Source organism: Orussus abietinus, unplaced genomic scaffold (genome assembly GCF_000612105.2).
Source record: "Orussus abietinus isolate OABI.00-Male unplaced genomic scaffold, Oabi_2.0 scaffold10, whole genome shotgun sequence".
Classification (NCBI taxonomy): domain Eukaryota; kingdom Metazoa; phylum Arthropoda; class Insecta; order Hymenoptera; family Orussidae; genus Orussus; species Orussus abietinus.
Genome location: NW_019396009.1, coordinates 1,422,952 through 1,446,875, shown reverse-complemented (window position 1 = coordinate 1,446,875; position 23,924 = coordinate 1,422,952). Strand labels below are relative to the sequence as shown.

Below are 23,924 nucleotides of genomic sequence, written 5' to 3'. Positions count from 1 at the left end.
CTATTATTCCCGATAAACCAGTCAGATACGCGGATCATGTCGCAATTGAAATTCTATTTGCCGGCAGGCTAATTGCCTGATTTAATTCCGCGAGCACCGGCAAATAAGGACACTTATTAAGTCGATTCGGAGACAAGAGTTCGTTCAATTGTGCATTTTCCTGAAACGCCGACGATAACGCAATGCTCGTTTCGGCACAAAAGGTGGCGGTGAAACATGCAGTTGGATGCAGCAACCGGCACTTAGAGCTTGGTCAGACAGGGCTGAAATTTCCACTTTACTCGTAACGACGCAATTTGGGTCGTCTAACTGCTGCTCGCATTATAAAACTATTACGTGGCGTTTTCATTAACACGTTATGCTCTTAGTTCCCTATTAAGAATACACCCCTTCGCCTTTCGGTGGTGCAATTCCGTCAAGACCGCGTCTTTGACCCGGTACATAATATCGCGATAATTTTTATGCACTTCCAAAGAAGTGAATTTTTTAATTCTTAAGAAGTAACTGAGAAATTAATTACCAAATGCACCTGGAGGTAAATTTAGATACGCAGTGATTTTTATCATTTTTCAAAAGGATCCGGAAATTTAGATGAACGGTGATGCCCGATACTCGCGATCCCCGGATAGGTTATCACAAATCGTGTAAAGAGACAACGCGCGTAAAAACCGCCCTTTAGGTCGAGACAAAGTAGTATGTCCTTGTTTATCGAACCAAGAGATTTACGGGGAGGCTGCTTCTCAACTTTACTGCCTTTGGGGGCCATGGGATTTATACAGGACTCGGGAACGGCCAGGACCATAAATCTGGAAGTTGTTTGTCCGAACCCGGTGCACATGCAAGTGACGGAAGTGCGAGCTGTTCACGTAGGGGGTGGGAAAAAAGGAAATTGAACCGCAAATGTATAGCGAGGCCGGGGGAAAAAGGGGAGAAAAATTCTGAGACGAGACGTCGGGTCGACCCTCGAAAGAAATTCCGACGTGACAATTCTTGCGACTTTCCCAAAAACCACTCGAATGGATCGACTGGATTAATACAAAATTTTGTTATCTACGTTTCCACCGACGAAGTGAATAAATTTAATTAACGAACCTCGATGTGTCCGTAGGAAACGTGTCGCCGAATTTTCCCAGCCAGATCGGTCTGCTTACATCCGGCACGGACGCGCGCAGGACATCCGATACAGTTTCCGGTAATTTGGATCAGTGATTAAACAAGATGGGGTATATCTGGCCGCGACCACTGGATGTCCACGTGTAACAGTTTGGAGTGACAATTGCGCACACTACAGGTGAGGTTAGGTGCCAAAAGCAGCCGACGGTCCGCAAATTTCATTTGTCACCCGTAGACTCGCATGTGCGGCAAGTCTAACGTATAAATAGTGAGTAACGAGGGTGTATGACCAACAGTACCGACCTATACGTCACCGGGAAATTTCGCCGCCACATTTGCATTCCCTCAGATTTCACGCGTTACTTTTCGATTGTATAAAAACACCGAAAAAGTGAGAAATAAATTATTCGGAATGTCTATCTCGTCGCGAGGATGTGAATTACTGCTTTCAGGTGTCTCGCTTATTTTTTCCCTCTCTCTCGTAAACACCTAAATACAGACCGACGGAAAAATTGCAGCTGCGCCGCTCGCATTTTCCGGGCCGATGCTCACTGTATGCGAAATTAAATGATCAGCTGTTATGCGAGGATAACTCCCACGAGGTGTGGCGCGGCTAATACGTATGCATGACGCCCTGCACCTGCAAGTGCATTTTCCGACAGCCTGCGAGCGGAAAGAATCCCTGTTTTCCTGTTTCGATTTCCACGAGAAAAGCCGGTGCAATGGGATTTCCGAAATTCTGCAGAAATTTCACTCCGTATCGAAAATTCATCCAGAAAATGCGAGAAAATAAATTCATACAAATCAAAGGAATTAATAGAAACAGCTTAATGAATGTCCGATGAAGTTCTTGTTTGGTCTCGGTTAGGGAAACGACGTTTTAAAGCAATGGTAATTTCTCTCCATGAAGAATAGACCGCGCGGTTTCCGCAAATATTTATATTCGCAGGTGCATCTGAATTCTGCGGAGGTGCCTCGATTAAGGCCGAGCATCCAAACAATCGAAACGAAAGTTCGATCCGAATCCGCATGCAATTTCGCGATTGCGGCAGCTGGAAGCATGCGTGGCCAATTAATGCCTCGCCGTTTACATTATTTAATTGCATTGCGGACGGGCAGCACACGTGCAAAAACGTTCCGGGCCACAAGAACGACCGCGCGGAGAAACGCCGCCGTTGGGTTTTCAATTAGCAACGTTATATCGTCACTCGTTTATTCACCGCCAGCCAGCGGCCGCAGCGGAATCGGCAAGAGCGCGGAAAGTGGGAAAAACCGCGAGGGCGGCTTTTCACCGACGATTTTCTCTGCGTCTTCTATGCGGTTCCGGGGAGCAAAAAGTCATCCGTCATTTCACCTCCCGACTAAAGGAACCTCTCCGCAAAATTAGTTTCGCTTACTCGCCTCCGTTGGACCTCTGATAATTTAATCCTCCCTTTCGTGGCGGGAAGTTTGAATATGAAGAGAGAAAAAAAATTGTAATTGGATCTACAGGCATGAGAAAAAAAAAATTCGTAATTGTATCTACCCCCGTAAATATGGCCGGTCGGGTATCGAAATGCCCCTCACGTATCGACAGGGTCAAAACGGCGTTATTCTGGGTTTTCAATTAGCACTGTTATGCGGTCAGTCGTTTATTCACCGTTCCCCACTGCCGGCGGAATCGCCAAGTGCGTTTCGGGGATGGAAAAAAGGGAGGAAAACCGGGCGCACTCGCGACAACGGCTTTTCGCCGGTTTTCCGCAATTCCTCGCTCCACGGCCGCGTGAAAAAGTCATTCACCGCCGTACCCGGCGGCTGTTGCAAGCCCCATGCAAATTTCACCTGACACGTTGCCCACCTCTCGTTTGTTTGCCGGACTTTCCTCCCCCTCTTCGGCCCCTTATCACGCCACTAAGAATATCCGACCCTAAGATGAAACTCGAATGAAATTCCAGATAAAATGGAAGATGAACGTTTACTAAGTAGAATTTCTCTCCGTATAAAAATTGCATACGTGGTGCAGAAGATCGATAGTGCTTTACCGTCGTCAGTGGTGAAATGAAAGGGCCACTGTATATGAAGATTTAATAACGTATTTTAATAAGGAATTTTAATAACGTATTTTAATAAAGAATTTTAATGACGTATTTTAACATGGCGTTGGGGAAATTTAGGTATAATAATGAATGTACTTACACGGACGGCACTGATAAGCCACCTCGGCGTACTTCGACAGTCCTGGGCACGGGTCGACCTTAAAGGTCCGGGGGTTGGTGTTGAACTTGCACTGCCGTTTCTTCTGGCACACTTCGACGACGGCCTGCAACAGTGCATACTACCACGTCATTCAGACCACCCGCTCGCTTCGCCGTGTTTTCCAAGTGGAAGGACCCACGAGAAAGGAGCCGATCGCGGGGAAAGCCCTGGGGTGGCGAACCAAGGGATGCGGAAAGGCAAGGGTTGCCAGGAGGACGAGCCACTCCGGGGTGTCCTGGATATGCACCAACCCGACACCTTTCCCTTGGGTCCTTCGATTATTCCTCCTCCGACTCGCTAACTCCAGGAATAAAAAATACACTGATTCTTATCAAACCTATTTTTAATATTTCATTTGGTAAGAAAAAATTCTGAAAATCTGAAACTTTTAGGAAAATCATACTAATGAGATGTTGGATTATCCGCGGATTTGCAGTTAGGGGTTGACATAAAATTCAAACGGAATTTCGCGTCTTTACGGAATGTGATATGCAAATGGTCGAGGGACGACGGACGACAAACGCGGAAGGAAATATTCTCGGAGGACCTCCAGGCTGGAAATAGCTCGGTGTTTATTTTCAACAAATGGCTGCAAGCCCGAAGAAGAAAGCAAAACGAAGATCTCTTCGAATTCCTCGGCATTCCGCGACCTCGATGCTTCTTCGGAAAGTTTGCGGTGAGCTTTTTACGGCGCAAGTGGAAAGTGCACGATATGTTCGGACTCGTTTGCTCGATGACGTTTTCCGACGTACCGACGAAAATCTAACGAGCCAATATCGTTGGAAAATTCACGGCAATACGGCTAGCAAACATTCCGGGAATTCTTGCCGGGGAATCACGACGGACTGAATTCCTCGTGGCCGGTGGTTGAATTTCCGAGTCGACCGAACTTTCCCTCGGAAATGACGTGAATACCTCGTTTTTACAGAGGCCGTTCAGTTTTTCCAAAAAAAAAAAAGCCTGGGAATGTAATTGGAAATAATGAGGAAATTAGAAATTTAAAAAATGGGAGGGGAAAAAAAAGTACCATCTCGGTAAATGTACTTGCCGTAATGCAGACTTAACGGGCGGGTCGTTCCTTTAGTTTATGTACCCTTAAGGGTGACGAGGTCATACGAAAGGGCTTGTGTAAATGTTTGAGCAAGGACGAAGATGAGAAGCCTTCGAGATCGCTTTCAATTATTTTTAATGATTAAACAAAAACCCGGGGAGGGATCCTCGACATGAATCGGTAAATCGCGGGGTGATAACATGGCTCGCCTATAATTCTTGTATATCTGTTAATTTCATTTCATTTACTCTTTACATTTTTTAGTGTTTTTGCAATAAAGTCCTATCGCAATGTCGGAAGTATTCAGGCTCGATAGGGCAGCGTCCATGGAGCGGAGGCCTCTACGAACGGGAAGGAAATTTCCACGTCACTTCCAGGGAAGATATCCTTATTGGATAACTGGGATAAAGTATCTGAGGTGAGTTCGGGAGCACTTTAAAAAATTGAGATCACCGGCGGAGGAGACTGGCTGCAGGAGGCGCAATTTCCGGGATCCTATAGAAGAGAACTGGAAGACCGAGAGAAGTCCTCGCAGGTCGTAAAGGAAGCTCGTGTAGGTGCTATGTCAGGATATCCTTCGAGCAAAGGACGCTTTAGGAGATCGGACAAAGGACCAGCACCGTATTCTCGAAATCCCTGATCTGATAAAGATTTCATTACCGTATTTAAAAATCAACAATAAATTTGACGTCGCAGATGCAGTTTGCAGAAGTCGATGCAGAGCGCCGAGATGCATTACGATCGCGGTCCAGTTACTGCATCTCATAAAGCTTGACGTCGTAAAGACGGCGACGCCAGGAGACACCCAATCATAAATAATGACTGTTAAAAGAATGTATCGAAGCTATGAATAAATCCTACCTTAAGTTCAAAGTCATCATCGGCGAGAAATAAGGTCTTAACAATCCCCAGGCTCGAATGACGTCCTTACATCTCCAAAACGAGATTAAAGCCGAACACATCCTGTACCCTCGTGATAAAAACTTACCAATGGAAGAAATTTCACCCCTTTTCCTAGGAGACCAAGTAAAGAGAAGAAGAGCTCAATTTGACAAGTTCTGAAATTAAGAAAGGGTGTAAAGAGTCATTAAAGAAATTGCGGAAAGGGAGAAGCAGCCCAGGAAGTAAAATCAGCCGACGGAGAACAGCCATTCTGGTCGCGGAAAAAGGAGGCAACCTTTTCCCAACAGCCGTGGAAAGGAGATCGGATCCTCTTAACTTAATTACTCGGAATCGATCTATCAGCCGCACCGCCGGAAGCGGACGTGCGATCGGTTTTTTCCTGCGGCGGAAGGCGAACGGAAGGGTGAAAACGAATGCGGGATTTAAACGAGAGCCGGCACGTACGAGTGCTCTTTTCCGACGAAATCAACCCCCGGGGTGCGAAGGGACCGGAAGGGGTATCCTCGGGGCGATTTATCGAAGTCGATCTTCCGGTCTCTCGGGAGCTGCGCTCCGATATCGCATCGGAAGAGACTTTTCGGCCGCCCAGGTTATCGGGTTCGCATAATTTCGAGTGGCCTGGAATCGGCGGAAATCGTTACCACTCGCTAAACTCAACTTCGGGGCGGCACCTCGAAGAGAGGGTGGAAGGAAAGTTCCGAAAGAGGTGGCGGACGACGTGCCGGGAGATTTAGTATGCCGAGGATGGCGTTTCACGGGGGAGCTTCCGGAAGTACGTGACAAATGAGACCATGAAGTAGTGTATAAGCAAACACATATTTATAACCACCTACTCTCTTTATGTACCCCAGGAGAGGAAGTTTGCAGGAAACTTTCGACGCCCTCGTTAAATCGAAGACATATCGAAGAAAAAGGGGTGACTCCCAGGAGTGGTAAATAATCCGAGATTTCGAACTCCCCGAAGAAGAGGAATCGTAGGAAATCAATATAATACCGAATAAATATATAAAACACAATTTTATTTCACACGAGGTGGAAATCCTTCGAAACTAACGTTTTCATTCCGGAACTCTTTTTTTTAGGGATCATTGCATTATTAGTTCGCCAGATGAGATGAGCACACCATGAAATAAAATTAAAATTCATGTAGGATTAGACGCTGGATTTTCTAATATCGGAAGAAACGCGCTTGGATACTCCGATACATCGAAGCAAAAATATTTCCCGCTGCGTTGCTCGCAGATTAGGGGAGAAAAGGGGAAAATCGAGGGGGCGAAATGAAAGGGTGACCTACTCCATCTTAGCTTCCGGCCACGACTAAGAGAGAGTCCGGCACAATAGCTCTTTCTCGTGCGACCAAACGTGAAATATGAAATCGATACACGAACCACGATACGACCACCTTGCCTTCGAGGTTTCCATTGTGGCCCTTCGCCGATTTATTATCGGCGAGGAGTCCCGAAGGATGGACGCTCCGCAGCATCCAGGCCGGGACTTTGTCCCAAAGAAGCCCCGAGGATCCCCTTCGAGGTTTCCAGGACCTCCTGACCGTTTTTTCCCTCACGAGGGAACATAATCTGCCTCCCTGACTGTCAAGCTTTAAAGAGTGCCCTCTTGCAGCGTTAATGACCTCTTTCTTCAGGATGAAGAAGAGGCCATTCGGGTTATAAAATTCGAGGAGCCGAGAGTCGTTCGATTTTTGTTACGAAAAGCGACTTTGAAGAATCTACACGCCTGAGGAAAATGACGTGAGCGATATAAAAAGCACCCTTCCAGGATGAAACTACATAATTTCAGCGTGTCCATCTTCTGAGATCTTTGATAATTCAGGAAAATTTCATAGATCTTTTTGAGCAGGTTCTGAGCATATTAATTTTAATGCAATTGGCAGCTGTGTGGATGGTAATTTCCATGGGTCTGTGGAAAATCAGAGTAAACCTAGTTCCGATTTTTTCGGCTGGATCAAAGGGAGAAATTCTGGCAATGGAGCAGCATGGTCATTTTTTACGACACCGGAGGACGTAGGAAATCCCGATAGCGACATACCCGAATACTGGGCGATCCTGGAACGACAGGATGCAGTCCTTCTCCGCAGGACACTGCTGGCGAAATGAGTTTGCCCGGCAATCACTCGACTTTCTTCCGAGGAAGGACTTTCTTCCGCCTTGAAAAGAAAAACCTACGGGGGACACTCTCGACAATTACAATTGGCTCGGTACCGTGAGAGATCCATCGTCAAAGTAATTACCACCGTAGAAAGGATCACCTACAATACCTGCATGCCAGAAAAAGTATTCACGCGTCCATTGACGTAACGATTTCATTAAAATATAATTTAACGTCCGCAAAAATGACGTTCTAAAAAACGAACACTCACAGGACGTCCAATTTAAAAGATAACGGATATCGCCCGTGAAGGTCCAAGTCGCGAACCAGGAAATAATTACAAGAGCTAACGACTCGTCAATCCTTGGATCCTGGATAATGAGAACCACCCGGAAGGACTGCCATTATTCGACGAAGGAGCCAGTCTCGTTAAAAAAGGGGAAAAGAACGAAGGAAATCAGAATAATCTACAAGGACGTTAGAGAAATGAAAATCTCTTTCCTAGGCTCATCTTTCGTCCTTTCTGTCCCGAAAGAAATTTAACATCGCTTTTTAAAATTTAAAATCGCGAATTAATTTCCAGACCGCCCGTGAATAGGAAACGAATAGACTCTACCTGCAGCTTCTGCTTTGATGGTCAAGCCACAAAATTGACAATTGAGCGGCAATGTACACCTGGAACCTGTAATGTCTCTTCCGGGGTATGGACCGACATTTGCACCAGTCTATTGCGAATTGACTTTTCGCCGAATTTCCCCTTTTTGACTGCGCGCGCGTTTCGTCCGGATAAAAAAGATCGGACGTTTGAGACTCGCCTTTCGGAAAATTGGAATAAAACGCAATTGAAAGTGCAGGTTCCAGGACGAGTTTCACTCACCACCTAACGAGTCGTAAAAATGCAGAAGAGAATCGCTCTAAATTCTACCCGTTTAATTTATACTAATTTCTCCTCCCCCGTTACGTCTGCGCGCGACATGTCGGAACGCCCGAAAAACGGAAGCCATGGAGGTATTGCGAATGGCTCCGAGCCGAATTCAATACCTTGTCAAAGCGCAGGAAATACTTCTTCCATCGAGGCCTCGGGATTTCGTCGAGCGTAAAAATAACAGGCTTCGAACGTGAGCCGAATCCGGACGGCCGCAGAAGGTGCCCCGAAAACTTGTTACAGAGCGCGGCCCTGCTCCGAATTCGAGGAGCCCAATATATAAATTTCCGAAATAATTCCCAGTAAAGTCCCAAAGCCATCCCCGCCCTATGCAATCCACGTTCGCATCGTAAGGAAGGAGACGGAAATTAATTTGTCGCGGTACTAGAGCTCCTTTCCTTTATATTAAAGAATTCTTTAAATAATTCCCGCAGCGAGTCGAGGCGTCGGCATTTCAAAATGGCGGCGCTCTCGAGGAGAGGTGCCGCTTTCACGCAACGAGCGAATGCAAGACCAAGGCCGTTTTTTCTCGGTTTCCTTTCCGGATCTTTGTGGGACGTACCTGCAAGGCGTCGGTCAATCGACAGGTGTCGTTTCCCTGCTTGTCGAGGGCGTTGGTACCCGAAGTGATGCACTTTCTGAAGATGGAGGGATTCGCGTTTCCGTAGTGGGCCAAGGTGACGGAAATGGCGGTCCCGGGAGGACACTTCAGCGTCATCGCCTCCTCGTCGCAGGCGGCCCTCTGGAAGGTCTTCAGGGTACCTGATAACAGGGCTGGCTCGTTACACACAGGCACCATAGGACCAGGACGCGATCAATTCCCGGGATTTCGGAAATTAATGATTCCGCACCCCGCCAATATGGCGGCGTATTAATGGGGACGATTTAGTGCGCCCGCGATATGTTGCGGCCGAGGTGGAAGGAGCGATTATTTCGTTGACCGCCAATGTTGTTAATTAGATGGGAGACCACGAGAGGGGACAGGCAAGGTACGGGAATTTGTCACAGGAAAAAAGGTCGGGGAAAGTCGGAGCCGATTAGGTTATGAAAATTGTATTAATAAACCGGAGCGCAGGCAATAAAAGTTAATTTGGTAAGCATTGTAAAAATTATCTTAAAAGAAGAGGCATGCATGAGATGTGCGTTTTCAACCAGTGTAGAGGAAATAATAATTGTTTAATGTATTAAAAGACCATTGTGCGTTAGCGTTACCGTCACCATTACCCATCACCGCAGCACCAGTAGATGAATTTCGGAACCACCGTTGCCGTTCCAGGGAAGACATGAAAAATATAAAAACAGTACCATGTTAGCACAGAATTGTGACGAAAGAACCATCTAACCTACGTTACACGAATTGCCGTCACCGAACGAGCTGATCATTTATTAATCTTAATCGTGGAAACAATTCATCATGTCTGGGTGAGGACAGTAATCAAACTTATGTCATATACCGAAAGACCAATCTCGTGAAAAGTACAGCAATCTATATTAATATAAAAATAAATATTGCACGTCCTTTTAACGACCCATTAAATGTAATTAATTCAAGATCAATTAATTTCAAGCTGGCGAAGAACCGAACCGCTCAAAAGCAGGCTCGATAGCGCGACAATTAAATCACTCGATCTGTCAATTGGTGATCCATTGACAATTTATTTTGGCTGAGCTATTCATCGTTCTCCTGACAATCACGATCCCTCTTCGAGTACTTAATATCGGTACCTTTTATTCCCATTGCTCGTACTTGGGCATTCTTCAGCTCATAATAGAAAAGTCAACATGCCTGCTTGGGCATGAGTTAAGAAAAGTGCATTATGAAAATGTCTTTGTTGCAGTTCCTCGAGTACTGTTGCGAAGACGAGTATAATTGCTGGATAAGAGTCCTAGAAGAGCTGCTTTACGGTCGTACCTTAACGAGGGACCGGATCTCGTGTCAAAGGCCTTTTTCTTCCGTTTAATACCCGAAGAAGGTCGGTTTTGTGCAAGTCCACGTTCGGGAAGCTCATCAAGGGGATGGAGCTCGACAGGGAAAGTCTTCGGGGCAAAGAAAAGCTTTGTTTGCTACCGAACTTTAATTGGCATCGTTAAACGTCGGTCTGGGCGTAAACGCAGCGGACGGCGAACGGAAAAGCGAACTCGGGAGGTAAAGAACTCCGGTATCAATTAGTGCGATTACATTTGCATCCAAAGACAACGGAGTTCTTTGTCCTCGAAATTACGGACTCGACATTTTCCGCGACCGAATAACTTCCAATTACGGCATAATTATAGCCATGCCGACTAAAACCGAATATCGGCGTTACAATTACCAGAAATTACACCTATTAAGCTGGTTCAATTAAATGAATATGGGCCACAAAAATGAATTCCGAGTTCAAATTCAAAATACGTCCGCAGGGGTACCGAGCTTAATCGTAGCCATAAAAATAGCCACAAAAATGCGTAACGCCCCGTGGTACAATTTCTCTCTTCTGCAAACTACGTCCTTCTTTCTCCCTTTACCCCGAGATAAAATATCCATTGAACCAAGGAAACGTTTTGCTAATTCGAGGAATAATTATCTGACTCTGATAAATTGTCACAATTCCAAGGAAACGTTGCATCCAATTTATTTCAATTTATTTGAGTCGAATTCTTTTAATTAATTAAATATTTCTTTGGTTCAATATTTCTTTCTCAGGGTGGGAAAAAGATTCCAAGCGAGAAATCAGACGTTTCTCCGGGATGTCACCAAAGGTGATCCACATTACGTGACTTTTTCACCACTTATGGTCATCTCCCGCGACCGCGGAGACATCTCTATCTCTGTCGTCCTCCCTTTCTCTCCCGCAAAAGGAGACGCTCCATTACCGCGAAGTCGCGCTAAGCGCGACAGGAATGGCAGGTCGAGAGCTCGCCTCGAGGGGGACTTTTTTGCTAAAAGACGACGTTCTCGGCGAATCGATGTCTTGTGCCGATTTGGGAGAGCTCCTTGTCCTCGACGATGTCGTTCGATCCGCTTACGCGGAAAAGTCTTGCAAGGATCGGCCCGAGTCCACCTCGGAGTCTGGATAGCTTCCTGTTTACTCGACCGACCGAAATCGCATTCGAAGACGGGATTCGGGACGCGCCTGTAACCCCTTCATCGAATTCTGATATTTACGATTTTCGCCGACTTCGGTAGAAAAATCTGAAGGATTCCTCGAGTCCCTAGGAGGAGACCGAGGGATCCCGCAACCCATACCATGAAACTTCCCCCAAACAATTGATCAACCCACCATAACCTCCAAAAACGATCGAACTTCCCAAACAGAATTCACTTGCGACCCTTTGCCAAGAATGAAAAAAATATCCGCTGGAATTTTCATTCATGAAATATTTTTTCTTTTCCTTTCAACATGTTTTTCCCGCATCGAGGAGGGATATGCACGGCGCAGAAGTTTTTGTGAATTATTATAAAACAATAATTCCCGCTCCACGGAGCACCATTAGCATTTCAATGGGCGGGGAAAAAGTGGGCGGTGGGACCTCATAAGACCTATTAGCCAGTGCACCGTTTCGCTCAGTTGAGCCGAATAACCCTTTGTGAGGGGCGCACGGTCGGCTAAAACGCACAGTGTCTCCTGCCAAACCCATATAAACACGCTCTTTTAACCCTTAGCGAGTCGGGGTGTAACAAAACCTCCCATGGCCCCTTAGTACCTTCGAACTGCTGGGCGCAATAACGACGAGCTGGCTTAACGATTCCGCACGCGGCGCCTTTGTTCGGAGGTTTATGAATATCTTACAGGCGAACAAGGCGCTCGTCACTGAGAGGTTACGATCGCATTCGAGGGCGCCCACCCACCACCCACCACCCACCGGGATTGCCGTAAACTTCTTCAGGAGCCCGCCTTCTTTCCAGGCTCCCCCTTCGGCGGGGCAAAAAAAAACACCCCCGGAAATTGCAAACGTAACTTTCCCTAAACAAGCTCCACATACCACGATGAAGTGCAAGATTATTTGCCCCGGAAGAAAAATATGAATTTTCAGGGAAAAAAGAAAAAGGAATGGATCTGCTAACTCGGAAACCAATTCCGGATCTCCTGAATTTCTTTCGGGGTTTTCGTTTTACTTGAGGGTTTGACGAATTTCCTGGGAGGAGGCAGGGGGTCGCTGATTTCTGGAATTCGACAAATGTCGCGGATTCCGGATTTTGGCCGCAAGCGATTCGCTCCAGCGTGTACCGGAAACGAGGCGGCATCCTTGGGAAATTCATCGATTCCCATTCGTGGCAGCTCGAGTGCACACCCGGGTGCAATCCTCTTAACCACCACCACGGGGTCTTTTACTTTAGGGGCTATCCAATCCGTACTTCCGGCCACTTTCGTACGTAGCTCCGATGGCAAGGATTTCCCGATCGGAGCCCATGAGACGGCCGTACTTCCTCGGGATCTCGAAGACGACGGGGATGCTGCACGATGCGGCGAGGATTCCCGAGGGATTCTTCGTTATCCCGTTCCGATGGGTTCCGGAAGAAAGCGGCGCCCTTCCGGGGGGTTTAGGGCGACGTTACGTTCCGAGATGGTGAAGATCAATCCTGGGAAGGATCGATCCTCCTTCGATCCACTAAACCGAGATCCAATTTCCTTCGATAATTCGAGAAAATTTAATTTTTAAAACGAGATGTCAGGCGGAAGACGTTTTATTCCTTGGGGGAGGGAATTAATATCACTTGTTGAGATCGATCCAGGAGGAGGAGGGGGTGGAAGGAGACCTCACGAGGGTAAGATCCATCCCGTGGGATAAGGGAGGTCGGTCGATTCCTCTCGATTTCTGCAGCAGTCGATCTGGCGGATTAGCCGAAACTTGAAACGAAAGCTTAGAGGGATTAAACGATTTCCAATCGGATCGGACGCAACGGGACGTTAAATCGAGAGTTCAGATCAATTCCCGGTCGCATCGTTATGTGCACCAAACATGACACCCAATATCCATCTCGCAGACGAGATGGATGACATTTGGCCTCGGCCCCGAATCGAACGCTTCGCCTCACCGGGGGAGGAAAGGAAACGGTTATCGTCCGTTCCGCGTCGTCTTCCTTTTGTCCGAAAAATCCGGCTTTATCGAAAAAACGAAAATATCTCGACGTTACTGGGCTCCCTCCAGCGTCTCGGAGAACCGTACGGTCTCCTGGGGGACGAGTTACGAGAAAAACCTGGAACCAATGCCAAGCTCTTCCAGGACATCGGCATTCTTCGGGCACAAAGCGAGTCCTTACGTCTCTCTCGGGGGAATACAAAAATTTACTCCCTCGCCGCCAAAATTTGCCGTCAAGAGCCCCGGAATACTCTCATCACTCTCGAAAAAAAAGAAAAAAAATGCAAGAAATGTTATCAAACTCCACCCACGAAAATAATTTTTTTCTTTCGGCACACAAATGGGAAGGTTCCAATTTTTCGATTCGAATCGAAGACGATTCTATCCGGGGCGAAAGCCAAAAGTGCGGCGGATTTTTAGAAGTGAAGGAATTTTCGAAAATGCCGTGAAAAAGAGGCCATCGAGCTAGGCTAATAATTTTTCCATGGCATTAAACCGGCGTCGATTAGCAAAGCCTACCGCGAATGCTTCAGAGCGGATTTCTTTTTCATCCACATTTTGATTCGCTTTTTTCCATCCAATAAGCCTAGATGCCAACACGTCGATCGGAAGCGCCTCGTCGCGCCATTAATCGTTCCTATCAATCACGGCACGCGGATGGGCAAGCGAGTTTGCCGAAAAAGCGCGGAAAATCCTCCGAATTTTCCAATTTCCCGGTAGGCGCCGCAGGTGCGAGGAAGAAGCCGCCAGATTCGATCATTTCGTAATTTCGACATTTCTGGCCAAACACTGAAATTTAAAGGGATGCCGCGTGGGTGTCTTCAGGGTCTTGGCACCGGGTCCGAAATATTTTCTTGATTTCCCTGGAATCGAGGGGCTTCGAGAAAACCAGCAAATATGAGAGCGGAAAATTCGAGGCAGAAAGACTCTCGTCGTTCGACCTATTTCTGGGTTCCTTGAAACTTTCCATTTAATTTTCGGAAAATCTACCGATTTTTCCCCGAGGTCTTGGGTGGATCCCCATAGGGTTTGCACTTTTCAGGGTTTCCCCTGTTTCTTCTGCCAGGTGAGAATTTATGTGAGGAGGTGGAGGTTGGAGTGATCGACCGCGTGTCGGTAGAAAGAAGGAGGCGTCTTCCCCGGAGCCCATCAAGAACCCGGAGGAGACCAGGGCCCTTCTTCCCACAAATACTGACCTTAATGACTCCACCGGTGCGGATTCGCCACTCGGCAAAGAATGGGTCTTTGGGTTCACGCGAGCCTCATTCGCGGATTTTCCAGAGGTTGAGCCCTCCCGTCAGCGTCCGAGATCAGGATAGGTGGTGACCGGCCAAAATATTGGCTCGAAAAATAAGTTCCCACCGTGTTCAAAATAACGAAACGTAATTAAAACGGCAGGAACTTATTCCTGAAAATATCCCCTATGGGGATCCTATCCACCCCCTGGATAGATTCGTTCCAGCAGTGAAATCCATTGAAAAATTCCGAAACTATATCACGCTAATGGAGAAGAAATTCTAAAATGACAGTTTCCAGGTTCCAAAGCCCCCGGATTTAATACAATCGCGGAGTTTGTCTTTATTTTTCCGCGTTAACGCCAAGCACCCGTGTAACGAGCCTTCTGACGGCAGCGGACGCGTCGACACGGCCGGGAAAGCCGCGGTTTTCCTGTCGGCGTAAAAATATGCGCCCCTCGTTCCGCTTCCGCAAATGGGGCTTTGTGTCTCCGGGGAGGCGCACTTTTCCGACACGTCAAAGTGTAGCGAGGTCCTCTCGGTTCCGAAAAGTGAAAAACGGGGCTGGACCGAGTCCGAGGGAGAGGAACCCGGGTCCTCTGGAAAGCGCCCCAAGGGTCGATGGAAATGCGTCCGCGGAATTTTATTTTTCCACCAAATGTACCATTTTTCCCCCCACTTTCTCCGTCGAGCTGGGTGGAAGGAAAATGCCGGTTAATCGCATTCTTAGTCGAGCAGGGTACTTCGATATATCGGGAACGACTTCGCGTCAATCTTTATTTCGGATTATTCCGCTCGGCGAGGAATGCCATAACGATGTATCGACGATTCCCTATCGGGCACGGATCGGAACGTTCGGGACGATTTCTCGGCCCCAAATTGCGTCATCGTTCCCTCCCTTAATGGGCGGCATTAAACGTTATGCCTCCGATTTCACGAGCTACGGTATTACGGTATTACTCCATTCGCTTGACAGTCGTTCCGCTCGGCTCTGCTTGCGCTCCGGAAAGCGCGTCTATAGTTTTAAGGCGAGGCGTCATTAGTCCACTTTGCTCGAACGACCGATCCCGCAATCCTTGGTGCAAAGTGCTCGATTTACCGTCCACCTGGGAGCAAAATTAAAAAATCCAGACCCCGCTTCGAATAAATTGGTACCGCGTAATTACTCGAGATCTGAGAACGGCCCTTGGATTTATGCCAGCCGATCGAACAACCTCCACTCTTCGGTGCGAACTAAATTAATCAATGATCGCCCACATTTCATTACTTTCAGAATGCCACATTTCATTATTTCCGCGGATCAAAATATATCCCAGGAGCGGTAAAAATTCCATGGGATAATTATTTGCGAGCCAGATTGACGGTCCATTCCTCCTTCAAGAGTCACTCCGTGGACCTACATGTCGCATCAAGGAATTGTTTCTTTTCCAATGGGCGATCGCAGGAGGGAAGGGGCAGGCCAGGGGCTTCTTTCATAGGGAATTCGAACGTCGAGTGGGATTCGGGGACCACATCTCTCTCCGGGAGCACCGGGGAAGAAAAAGAGTGGACCCTCACAGGAGGAATTCGAGATTCGCAGCGCGGCCCTCGGCTCGAGTCGAGTGGACTTCTCCTCTCGGGGATCCTCCGGCACGACCTTCGGCCTCGTAACGAACGGACCGGACACGAAAACCTCGGGGAAACGCGAGGAAACGAATAAGTGGAGGCTCTCGTGGCCGCTCGACCGAATCTAATGCCGTTCCAGGTCGCGCGGCTGCATGCCCATTGGATCTGCATACTCGAAAAAGGAAACTCCGGGCCGAGCGCTCGACTGCAGCCCCGAGGGTGGAGGGATCGAAACCCCCTTCCTTTCTCTGCCTATTTTTTTTCTCTCTCCTTCCCCTGCATCTTTTTCCCCGCCCTCAAAGTCCGAATTTAGGCTGACTCTGCCGACTCCCAGTCGAGCCGGGATGAAATCGAAAGGAAATAAAATTCACGTGATTTCTGCGGAAAAATGGGAAATCGCGAAAAATGCAAAAATGCAAATCCCGCGTCGATATCGACTCGGCGAGTTCGATAGGATCCCCCGGTGGGAGGAAAAAGTCGCGGCTGAGAATGTAATACTCGCTTATTGTGCCACTCGAATTTCGTTCCGAGCTGGTGCCCCAAATAAAATGAAGACCCCGGGAATGCCGATAGCCCGGCAGGTTTCCACGATGCGACACAAAAAATGCGCTCCATGCATTTGACGGTGCACAGAGGGATGCACGCGTGCTGGCCCTCCGGATTCCGTGCGAATGGTTCCGAGTGGAGGGAAAAAATGCGCCCGGGAAAAATGCACCCGGAGAGGGATGAGTTCGGAAAATCGGCCCACTTTTCCTGAGCGGCGAATTTCGAGATTCTAGGGAAACTACATTTTCGAAACGTCTTCGAGCCGCGGAATTATTAATGGTCACTTTTATTCGACGGGGATCCTTTTGATGCTTGAGGGATGGATTTTTCATGCGGATCGCGAAATCCTAGGATTTTAGGTCCCGTTCAGCCGGGAAAAGGCAGGGACTCGTTTTATATCTCGCAGGAGTGCGTTAAAAAATTAAACTAAAGACCCCTGGGAAAAGATGGCCCTTGACAAGTTGGTAAGTCCCTACTTGACATGCTAGTCGCTCCCCACGTCCCTTCTCGCCTGAGGGATTGCACCGACGTGCCTACGTCATAAAATATGCATCCAGGTTAGCACGCGGTTAACGTGCTCATCCTCGGAGTCGTGTCTCTCTAATATTAAGTAATCGGGGTTACGACTGTCACCTATTGCGGCCAAATGTAAATGAACGGTGTGTGCCATGGGGCAACAACCGGGGGACGCTAATTCGTTAATAGCCCTGCGATAAATTAACGAATTAATTAGTAGTATACCAGTCCGTGTGGAAATAGACGTGTAAAATAACTCGTAAAGGTGCATGCATTAAAAATGAAGGGTAAAATTACTTTAAGTAGAGTGGGGCTATTTAATTGAAACGCGATGAAGCATGAAATTTCGTATAAGTAAGGGAGAGAATTTCTCCCAGAATTCGGGATAAAATTGATGAACTAAAGGGACGAAATTCATTCACGGGACGTTCCATATTTTGCAGCGTGTGGGGTCTAAAAAAAGAGCCGCCTGATTAAATAATTCAACGGCTTTCGATCACGGTCGACATTCTTTCCACGGCGCCACTTGAAAAATCTCAGGCATTTTCTCACTCGATTTTTTCACCCTCCCCGACTCGTGGTATTAATAAGCTACTGGCGCGTTTATTAAAAAAATAACTGACACCGGATAAATGAAGGCACGCTCCACTTTTGCCACTTAGCGTTAACATTTTCATTCCTGGGTATTTATTTCTATGATTTATCGGACCACTCTCGGAATACCCCGTACTATTTTCGGATTTCCACCCGAATGTCGGCACTCCCAGTCGCACGTGTTCAAAATTGCCCGGTGACCGAAACAGACCCGTCACCGCGAAACGGATTGTTAACGCCCCCCCAAGATTGGGGAAAACGAATAATCGAAACGAAATCCAGATCGATTAAAGGAAATCCAATTATTCGCAGTTGCCCACGTGGTCCTTGTCCCTTGGGCATTCCAGGAATTCCGGATGCAGAAAACGGTGCACGTTGCACCCGGAGGCAAAAAAGTCTGTCACTTGTGAGATGTCATTAAACATCTGACAGCGAGTCCTCTCCCCTCGGGTTGTCACGTCAAGCCGCGTTAAAAAGTGGCCCGGGACCAAAATGGACTCGTCAGGAGGTATGACGGATCGTTAAGGTCGCCCACGTGGATGGAAAATAAAATCCCTACCCGGCCCAATTACTTCCGAATCCCGAACGCCGACTCCCGAAATGCCGAGGCACATTTCATGTTTCCTTCAGGATCGGGCCAGGACGCGGCGGCGCCGGGGGATCCTGGCCAATTTCTGAAGATCGACGAGATTGGTTCGGCTCTTCTCGAGCGGTCCCAATTCCTGTCCTCAGAGGACAGGATGTCGCTCAAAGTGCTCCCGGGATATATTTATCCCCGAAATGGCGATCCCAGGGGAAGATTGCAACCGCGTCCACCGTCGACCGATTAATTCCGCCGGATTATGGTACTCGTGGATTCATGGCATCCGTGAGTACTTATCCGATCGTGTCGCGGAATCTCGCCGACCCTTCGATGGGGTTTCCGGAGGGATTTTCGACCACGGGGTGAATTCCACCCCGAGGGTCGTTGCAGCCCCACGGGTTCAGTTTTTATCGCCTCCTAATGATATATTAGAGAATTCAGGGAAATCGGACGATTTCAAATCGGAGCTCTGGGACTTGCAGGTGAAGGGTGGATGGACGGCTGATCGGGAAATCTGGTCGATACCGGGGAAATCGATTAATCGCCTTACTCCATAAGAGCTATTTCTGCGTAATAATCAGTTTAATGGGAAATACGGGAAAACGAATCAACCGGGATATGCAGATCGCTCTATTTCGCTACTGGAAAGCGACTCCAATGGATGGCTGGCACCGGCTGCTGATCGACCTATCGAAACGATACGAATAACTGATCGACTACTTCAGCGGCATATGGAAGCGTCCTTGTAAACAATGGCTCGAAACGACTCGGATAAAAGAAATTCGTAATAAATCTTGCCCCAATGAGAACTTTGCAGCCCGATCACTCCCAACATCCCCACCGGCCTCTGAGTCAGATTTCCTAAACACCATCGATTTCCAATTTTCCTCAATTTTCCCCAAAATTCCCTCCACTTATAGATGGATCCTTTGATGTCTCCTTGAAGTCCTCTAGCTTGAAGCTTCGCTTTGCGGTATCCCTTTGCGTCCTCCATTTGCAGCCTCCCTTTGCGCATCCTGCAGCTTCTCTCTGCTCTTATCAGTTGGATCCTCCACTTTATCAGGGCTTTCGGTAGAACTGGAAGTCCTGGCTGACCATTGATGGACGTCCCCAGGAATTGCCGTGACATTGCGGCCTTTTCGGCCGCTCGTTTACGAGCGACCTGGCGTTTTCATCCGGAATGGTGAATATTGATAATGGTGTCCCCCCTCGTTATCAATTCCGGCGATGTCGACTTTTTGTCTGCAAAGGTTGCTTGCAACGATCGACTGCACAACCCGTTGTGCAGGCTCTTGCGAAACGCAGACGGAAAGCAAGGACACCCCCTTGGATAGATATCGTTCTCATAATCGGTGAAAATAACGCGATAAACGCGCCCGGTTGCGATATCGCGATGGACCGGAGTCGACATTGTCGAGGGAGCTTACGCAAATTAGACGGGATTATTCCTCGGGCAGGATTATCCGAATCGGAACCGTTTAGGCTCGACCGAGGACATGAATTATTCAGGTGTCCTGGCTGAAAGTATATAAGAAAATATGAAGCTAAGGAAATTGAAACCTTCGGGCAGGAACCTAACGATGGTTTCGCCTGTGTGCGCCACTCCGGTTTGCTCGATAACGAGACCGATTATGCAAATCGCGTTTATTAATGTCGCAGGTATCGAAATCGTTGATATGGAAGGTCAGAAAAACGGAGATGCGGATGGAATTAATTCACGAGGATCGCGTTATCCGATTCATCCGTGAAAAATTCCACGTAGATCCGGGAATTTATTCGAGAGGACGGGGAAAGAATTATTCGTATTTTTCGATGGTTTCGGGAAATTCCGGGGGAGAAAACTGAATTTAACTTTCGGGAATTCCGATCGAACTCGGGCTATAAAAGCGGGGTTATCGGGCGGCTTATCGATCTGGTGATAAAACGCTCCGTTAAACGCCGAAACCGTAATCGGATTAACGAGGGTGGTTTTTGGTTTCGTTTAACCTGGGGTCTCACTTTTTTTAAATTCTTTTTTTTTCTATTTTGCCCTGAATTTCTCATTTTTTTTTTTCACAATGAATACTCGTTAACTATGTTTCATCCCAAGCGTAAACCCGTGATGCTCTGTACGAGGTCGAGCCAGGACATGCTCGATGAACAAATTCCTCTCGAAAATTCCCCTCTCGGGGTAAAACATGTTCCCGCGATTCTTTTCCGCGGCTCTGAACCCGCGAACGTAAAAATGAAGAAAAATGTCCCCCCAGACTCTCCTACGAAACGCGAACCGCACTTGCACGTTGCACCGAGACGGATGCACCGCAGTAGCTACTCCTATCGACGCCGATTTCTCGGGCCGATCGAAGGGTTCTCAATAAATTATTCCACCGCTCGTTTATACATCTCACGGTGCAAACGAGCTCGGATCCTAACGAACCAACGTTCCGCAAGACTGGACCTAGGTAATGATTCCTAACGTGGTATCTCTCCCCCGCGAAATGGGTGCATCGGCAATTGCATCCTCACAGAGGTGCAGTGACGGATTTAGGAAAGTTCCAGGAGACGGGAAAATAAATTCGATTGGCAGTTCAAGAAAATGAGGATAATTGCAAAGACAGAATCTTCGAGTACTCTATAAAAAAATAAACCATTTTTACTTTTTACGTAATTTTTTTTTGAGTGACAGGAGGGGCGGTAAGACTATCATTAGAATGGAGTCATCTCTTGACGACCAATATCCCTGAAAACGAGCCACTATTTCTGGCGCATTTTTAACCGGCTTCACTCTAGCTCGAATTTCCTCCTCGTGAATGACCTCAATGCGCGGAATGGAATGACGTGTCTTGTAATTAGACGAGGTTACCTTATATCAACGTTACATGGGTTTCCGACTCGAGACCGAAGTGCGTCATTGTAACGCACCTTTTTCATTCCAGACATGTAGATATGAACTTTGCAGAGAGAACACTCGTTTACTCTGATTTACATCCTCGTATTTACGCGAAAGTACGATTCTTGGCACTGGAGATTCAAAGTCACAGAGCTTCCGGCCTGTTTACGACCTGCCATGACGAAAGCTCTGATTAAGGGCAGTAATTGCAATAAACACAATTACAGCGAGTTAATGAACCTTCCCGAGGCAAGAAGGTTTCTAAACATAACTTTCATCCGGATGTGGAATTCAATAATTTCATGAGGTTTTTGGACATAAAGTAAAGGGGTCGTAAAATAAGGGAAGTGTACATCCGGGAGTTTCGCCAAATGGGCGGTTTTGCTAAACGTAAAGAGTCGGGAACTGAAAGTCCTTAATACAAACATGGAAATGTGGAAACTTGGCAATAGGTACATCGAAGTGATGCGATGAAATAAAATGAAATAAATTAATTTATACAATTTTCTCGCTCGTTGTAATTTTCTGCGCCGGAAGAATCCACTTTCTTGTACGTACCGTTGTTTGAAAGGGGTTATATTTTCGCTCGCAAGGGAAAGGGATGCGATTTGGAAGCGCAGGGTAAAATCGGTATGGACAGAGGACATGGCGATGGAAGGGCTTTAAATCGGGATAACCGAGGACCGGTAACCAAAAGCTCTTTAAAGGCCCTTAAAAGCCGCGTTCCTCAGCACTTTCTTACCGGCGTCGGCACGTAGGTACTACGGTCGGCGCATTGTGAACGGAAGAATCAACGAGGAGCTTTCCAAGATATTGGAAAACGAGCGATCGATGGCCAGAGTGCCGTCTCCGAAGAGACGGGCTGAAGTCTGGGAGAAGCCGGCCAGATTTTTAGAAAATCTCCGGCAATATCTTTCTTGGATACGTGACTCGGAACGGACGCCCTCGGCAGGGAACCGAGGGTTCCATGACGAGCTTAATTGGTACCCGAGTCACGGCAAATGGGGCCAGAGGGTAGAAAAGCTCCCCAATTGCCGAATCGTTAATCCGCGAAATCCAGAATTTTTATTTCGATAGAAATCGTCCTTTGCACGGTGGCGCCGTTGAAATTAAGACCGAATCTCGTGCGCCGGACTCGAGATCCGATTTCAGGAAAATCCGACCTTATCACTCGGAGAGCAGACCACTTTTGAGGTCTCTCGGGTGATAAGGTCGGATTTTGCGGAAATCTCCCGCAGTATTTCCCCCGAATACGTGACTCGGAACGGAGTCTTACGACCGGGGAAAGTTCCAGTCGATGGAACCGAGAGTTCCATGACGAGCTTAATTGGCGGCCGGAATGGCGCGTCTCCCGGCCGGAAAGACCCCGCGTTCTCCAGATCGAGAGTCCGCGAAACTTCAGGGGCCGAACTTCCTGCTCTCCGCTTCCCGACTGCCGAATTCGGTCACTCTACCCCCGTGGCTTTTATCCTGAGATTCCTCGCTATCTTCCTTACGAGGACGATTTAGCCGCCACGAGGAAGACCCGCCAAAAGTTCGGGATCTCCCGAGATTTCCCAACCTCCCGAGGAGGAACTGAAGGAAATTGTAGATAACTCCTACACGGAAGGATTGAAAGTTGGAAACCTAAACCCAGGAACCCCTCTTCAAAAATCACCGATTACCCAAAAAAAAACCAGCCCTTCAAAAAATAAATCCATCCATCTTTGCACGGCCTCCAAATCCCGCAACAAGGATCAGTGCGTCCTTTTGATGTCGCAGAGATCGCCGTATCGAATTTTCGTTTTCGGTATCTGGCGGGACTTCCCAAAAATCTGCAGACCCAAAAACCCAAAATCCTAGCTTTACCGAAAAATCGTAAAAATTTCTCAAAATCCTCGTGTATCTCAAATCGAGAGCACTCGATCGGCGACGTCGGTCACCCCGTCGTTAAAGAATGCCCTATCAATTATGTCGCCGTCAAGCAGAGGCCCGACCAGCAGTTAATCCTCGGTTTAACGAGTCAAATTTCCCCCGCCCACTTTAACTGGCCAGATTGGATTGAATTTGCTGGAGCCACGCCGCGGGATTACGAATTTTCGACCGGTCGCGCAAAGTCGGGTCCGGCCTAGAGCCCATCCTCTATCTCGATAAGCGAGTACGATTTAACCTTATCGGCGATTATGAATTAAATCATGCTCGTAATTTACCCAGACACCCCAGCCGATCCAATTTCCCTCCCATCGGGTGAACATCAGTGGACACTTTCCGCCTATACCCCGATAAGAATGCCGATATAAATTTCCATCCTCAACAATTCACTATTTCGATGGCACAATAAATTCCAGCAAAATGACATCGTCTCCGTAACATGACCCTCGGCATCCAAGTCTCGATAAAGGAAATGATCTCGCAAAGAATTCCATTTAATTCCAGTAAAAATGCAGTAATATCAAAAATTTCATTCCTTCGAATTTCGAATTTTGAGGTAAAAGCGGTAGATGCGGGGTGGCTCGATTTTTGAAAAATCGAGGAGGTCAAATTTGGCCCAGATTCGGCTCGATGAGCTCGATTAGTCCTCGGGGTGGTTATCGGCGAGCTCG

The 23,924-nt window shown here is 47.6% G+C and overlaps 1 protein-coding gene across 3 annotated transcripts in view; it reads right to left on the bottom strand.

Moving 5' to 3' along the window:
* Positions 1-23,924, bottom strand: part of LOC105699862 (protein eva-1) — a 115,045-nt gene that overhangs the window by 31,851 nt on the left and 59,270 nt on the right. For 2 of the 3 annotated variants that reach the window (XM_012425243.2, XM_023434388.1), the window contains exons 2-3: positions 8,896-9,095; positions 3,289-3,427 (exon numbers count right to left, since the gene is read on the bottom strand). In XM_012425243.2, the coding sequence (XP_012280666.1) occupies positions 3,289-3,427; positions 8,896-9,095 (339 nt within the window). The remainder of the gene's footprint in view (positions 1-3,288; positions 3,428-8,895; positions 9,096-23,924) is intronic. The other variant, XM_012425244.2, reaches the window with a different exon arrangement.